This window comes from Macrosteles quadrilineatus, unplaced genomic scaffold (assembly GCF_028750875.1).
Source record: "Macrosteles quadrilineatus isolate MER2022 unplaced genomic scaffold, UCM_ALF_1.0 Scaffold_1__1_contigs__length_201487025, whole genome shotgun sequence".
NCBI lineage: Eukaryota > Metazoa > Arthropoda > Insecta > Hemiptera > Cicadellidae > Macrosteles > Macrosteles quadrilineatus.
In genome coordinates this window covers 164,719,371-164,724,948 of record NW_026542594.1, presented here as the reverse complement: position 1 = coordinate 164,724,948, position 5,578 = coordinate 164,719,371, and the positions used below count along the sequence as shown (strand labels likewise).

At 35.4% G+C, this 5,578-nt stretch overlaps 1 protein-coding gene across 1 annotated transcript; it reads right to left on the bottom strand.

The window, feature by feature from the left end:
• Positions 1-257: 257 nt before the first annotated feature.
• Positions 258-1,104, bottom strand: LOC128988625 (cuticle protein 5-like). Its single transcript, XM_054410130.1, has 2 exons — positions 1,075-1,104; positions 258-857 (listed from the first exon to the last, which is right to left on the bottom strand). Exons 1-2 carry the CDS (start codon positions 1,084-1,086, stop codon positions 297-299), a joined length of 573 nt encoding a protein of 190 aa, XP_054266105.1. The 5' UTR covers positions 1,087-1,104; the 3' UTR covers positions 258-296.
• Between the last annotated feature and the right edge of the window lie 4,474 nt (positions 1,105-5,578).

The window sequence follows — 5,578 nt, the reverse complement described above, 5'->3', positions numbered from 1 at the left end:
TTTTTACTAGCAATACAAAAAAAACCCGTTACAGAGGATTCTATGGAAAATGTTCAGATGTAGCAAACATTAATGCAATCAAATAATCTAATAATATTAATCATTTGTGTCATCATTTAAGAATGTGTATTCATAATTTATGAAGTAAAAACGCGAATAGATCTCAAATTGTCGGTACAGAATGTTTTTGTGTATATTTATTTTTTTTTAATTATATTTTTACAAGGTAGTTAGTATACATAAAACATTTATTTGGTGAGGTTGATAATTTATTTCAGTTGACATTAATATTTAATTCAGTTATAGTGTCCATGTTGGTGCAAAGTCTGCAGATGATGTTCCCTGGCAGCAGCGACCTCGTGAGTGTCTGCCAGGTATCCGGACTTGAGCACCACGGGCTTGGCTAGGGATCCGTGGTAAGGCGCCACATGATGGGAGTGTCCATGGTCGGCACCGTAGTCTGAGGCGTATCTGCCACTGTAGTGGTCACCATAGCCTCCGTGAGCCTTGGCCTTGGCTACGGCGGCGAAATGCTCAGCCTTAGCAGCGGCCACCTCGTGAGTGTCTGCGATGTGTCCGTCATGCAGGACGTGTGGGATGGCGGTGGGTCCGTGGTACCTGATGTCTCCATGATGATTGTCATAAGAACCACTGTATTCCTGGCCGTGACTGTATCCGTAGTCTCCTCCGTAGTGAGATTCCTTGGCTAGAGCGGCGAGATGAGCGTTCTTGGCTGCTGCTACCTCATGGGTGTCTGCCAGGTAGCCGTTGTGGAGGACGACCGGCTTGGCGGTGGGTCCTTTGTAGTAGCTGCAGTATACACTCTGAGTGTACAGTACAGAGAGCAGGGCAAACCTCTTTAATAAAAAAAAACAATTATTATGGTACTTGGATTGGAGAAGATTAAACGATTATATAATATTCTGAACGCCTTATAAATTACAGTAGCCTAAACTTATTTTATAAGTTCAATCAATATATAACTTTAATTAATTAATTTATTGATAAGTCACTAATAAATTCATACAGTTTTGTACGCTTTATGTATGTAAATATACAGCTATTCAGACTCACCAGAGCGGCCATGTTGTCTGATGTGATGAGTTGATGCTTGTGACTGTGAACAGCTTGGCACGCATCTTATATACACTGGCCAATGTGAGGAAACATCCTGTGATCCTGCACTAAGGAAAGAGGAATTCAGGTCAATTACGTTATGTTGATTTGGTCAGTAACTCTGTCATAATCTTTTCCAATCAGAAAAGAACTTGTGTATTTTTTTCAAAAAGATGTTTAAATAATTCCGTTTTAAATCCAGCACCTGTTATCATTATTAGTCAAAGCTTTTATTTAGCATTGTAGTTGTAAAATAAACTATGTAGATATCTTGGTGAATTTTTATGCATGATGTACTTTAGCATATTATATGTGTTTGTATTACAATATGGTATAAAGACAACTTTGAAAGATAATTAAAAAAATATTACCCTACCCATCAGATGAAAGTCATATGAAGTGATAATCAATTTATTGTTGTTCGCATTATTAAAGTAAATTGAAATAAAAACAATTTTATCTTTAATCAAAGAAATTATTAGGGCTCAATAATATGACACGTTTTTAGAAGAATATTTAAGATAATTACAGTGTGAATATTATGTACTGATATTTATAAAGCGTAAAAAATTATTCTACAAGTTTTGGTAATTTTTGACGAAAACTGTTTACTACTTTTTAAATTCGAATAGCAAAATAAATAGCATCACTATTTACTACTACAGGTAAACTGCCAACCATATTCTAGGATTGTAGATAAATAACGCACTCTACTCACATTGTTATACTATCGATTTGGTAAAACGGAATAAACTATAAATAAAGAGTTATTCTGTACTAAAGACAGTCGTAAATTAGGATTAATAGAAGAAAAATAACTAATATTTCACTCTGATGTGTGTCTTCCTCAGACAGGATATATTAAATGTTATTACGAATCGCCCAACATCTGGCCTGAGCCGAACAGCTGGCGTGTGTGTTTGTAATATAGTATGCATCTATATAAACTCATCAGAGGCACTCGTCTTGCAAACTGACCGCTATCCACTGTCTGGGCAGTTGGGAAACACTGTGTAGCTACACAAGACCCCACAAACGAAAATTACTGATATTCAGTAGGTATTTGTAGCTATGCTGATGTCACTACACGTGGTAACGTTGTTTGTACCTCAAGTGATGCAGTTAGGACCAGGTCTCGGGACTTGACTCTCCTAACACACTTACACACACTCACTGACTTGTCTAATACTGCTGATATTCAGTAGTCGTAGCTATGCTGACGTCACTACACGTGGTAACGATGTTTGTACCTCAAGTGATGCAGTTAGGACCAGGTCTCGGGACTTGACTCTCCTAACACACTTACACACACTCACTGACTTGTCTAATACTGCTGATATTCAGTAGTCGTAGCTATGCTGATGTCACTACACGTGGTAACGATGTTTGTACCTCAAGTGATGCAGTTAGGACCAGGTCTCGGGACTTGACTCTCCTAACACACTTACACACACTCACTGACTTGTCTAATACTGCTGATATTCAGTAGTCGTAGCTATGCTGATGTCACTACACGTGGTAACGATGTTTGTACCTCAAGTGATGCAGTTAGGACCAGGTCTCGGGACTTGACTCTCCTAACACACTTACACACACTCACTGACTTGTCTAATACTGCTGATATTCAGTAGTCGTAGCTATGCTGATGTCACTACACGTGGTAACGATGTTTGTACCTCAAGTGATGCAGTTAGGACCAGGTCTCGGGACTTGACTCTCCTAACACACTTACACACACTCACTGACTTGTCTACCAGTTTTAAAGTTACAGTTCTTTAACCACAGTTCCTCTTTTATGAAATGGAAATTGTTATATCGTTTGATATTTTTATTAGCTAATTTATTCTATAAGAAAATCTTATTAAAAAAATTGTTTAATAATTACGTAGCTACATAATCCTGGTAGCAAAGATCTAATAAACAGTGGCATTTCTATCCCTGCTTATATAAAATATAAGAAAAGGTTTTATAACTAATATTTAAATTCATTCTTTTATATATTACGTTCGGAGAGATTTTGCAACTTTCTTTATTTTAAAGGTATGTTTGCAAAGTTAAAGTTATGTTTACAAAGTTCAAGCCTTGAATGTAATTTTTGTATATGATTGAATATGAAATATTATCCTTTTTCTACACAAATTATGATACTAGACCTCAAAACTGGTATGTTATTTCAGATTGCTTTGTATTAAAATTAATAAACAAAAGTTAAGTTACAAATTGAATTTAAAACCATGTTTATAATTCACAACCAAGCTTTAAAGAATTTTTGTTATTATTTGTTTGTGATTTACTGAATGGAAACTAGGTACGTAGTAAAAATAATTTATGTTCTAGGCTCATAAAATAAGAGTAACTAACGCTGTTACGCATTATTTGCACCTCTCTTTATTAGAAAGACTTTTCATAAATTAATCGATAAATAACCACTCTAAAAACTGTTTGATTAGTTTAGCTTTCAACGTACATTTCAGATGATCCTATTAAAAGCTGTGTAAATGATTCCCTTAATATTTAGAAATAACGGATTCCTTATCCGAAATTCAGAGGATTATCCAGCTTTGGAACAATATGGCGGAGGTAATGGACTTTCAAAAGTGGATTTCTTTTTCTCTTCCAATAAGCCGAAATCCTGCTGAAAGAAATCAGATTTTCTCAGCCCTGAATAATACGGCAACAGTATTAAGGTTGTTTTAGGCTGGAATAAAAAAGTAAAATGTAGCACATTATAAGAGGGTAATTATTAGTATACCATTTATTATATGCAGTACTATGTTTAGTTGCCTACTATTATAGGCTAAAGCAAGCTTTTACGTGCTGTGTTACCCATATAAATTGGTTTTGGATGTATATTAACAAAAAATATACAGTACTCATAATACTTCTTACAAAAATATAGCATCTGAAGTGAACTTTTTGTATGTTAAGCATATAAATACTACTCTAACCCACTTTAGTAAGAATCGATTGAAATATCGTCAGTTGGATAAATCTATATCACAATTGTTACACTTGAACGATCTGCGCCTGGTAAAGTGCCGTATGCAATACCTGCAGCACGCCGTTGTACCTATATTGCCGGTAGCGCCGCACCGCGTTGTAGACGCTACACTAACAATACCACACACGCCTGGCTGCAGCCACGAGACGCGCTCACAGATATTAAAACTGAGTAATATCCTACACGGCAAGTCGAGCGAAGCAAATATAAACGAGACACGTGAAAGTGGTTTTCTTATAACAGTGATCTGAGGTTAAGTAATGGTTTTCATATAAAAATATTGTCTTTTTAAGATTGTATAGAGTTTACTCACTGTGCCAATATATTTTATAGCTTCGTTATTGTCTACGGATAGGAAGGACCTGTGGATTTTGATTGAAGAACGACTCATCAAGGACATGTTTTGAAATACCTTAGAAATTGCTAAGTATGTTTTTAAACTAGTAAAAAGAAACATATCCAGGATCCGAAGAATTCTGATTTGATCATGGATTATGTTACATGGTAAACTTTATTACACTCAAAATAAATCGAACAGAACAGAAAATATAACTTATCGGTCAAGAAAAAACGCTAAATTATACGGTGGAAATGCTGGAACACCAGAGTTGGAAGATCTATAGATAGATGTTTCATATGTTTATAGTCAGTTTTAGAGCAATTAATTTTGCAACAAGCTTCAGCAATGGTCACTTTTGTTCACTCTAATAGGGGATTTATTTTTTCAACCTTGAAATTAATTTGTAGCGTATCTAAAAACCTATCTACGAATTATTTAGCCTTCTTACCATTCAAACCGGGAACTCTCGTACCAATTACGATGATTCCGTTACTGACATTGTAAAAAGTACAAATTACAGTACACACAGTTGCGATTGAATATGTCCTTGATGGGCGGATATTTTAAAGATACAGTGTTGAATAAACAGATATAATTTGTACAAAGTACAGTAATGTTTTAAACTGTATACAAACAAGCTTTTAAAAGGCGTCGAAGCGGAGGTGGAAATGTGGTGGATGTGATGGGAGGGTGGGTGTTGGAAATTATGCGTGAGATTGTCAGTGCCGTCACAGCCACCGGCCAGATAGGCTGCAAACGCCACTCTTAACACAAATAAAATCACGAAAATCCCCCTTATCAATAAAAAAGTAAAATCATTGAATTTAGATGATAAATAGATATCCATAAACTATTTTTGAACGGAACACTGTTGAATAAAACAGACTTATATATAGTGTCATCCTTTTAGAGTTTCATCGGTATACGGTATACAGTATATAACACAAAATGAAGTTGTTAACACTTTTTCAGCTTTGGATAGTGAAAAACTCAAAAGCCATACAAAAGGGGCTAAATACACTTCTTGCATATAAATAGATGTGGCATAATCAATCTTACAGGGTGTCCCAGGTTTACACGTTTTATTTTATACGGTATAATTTATTCAACGAAGATTTAAA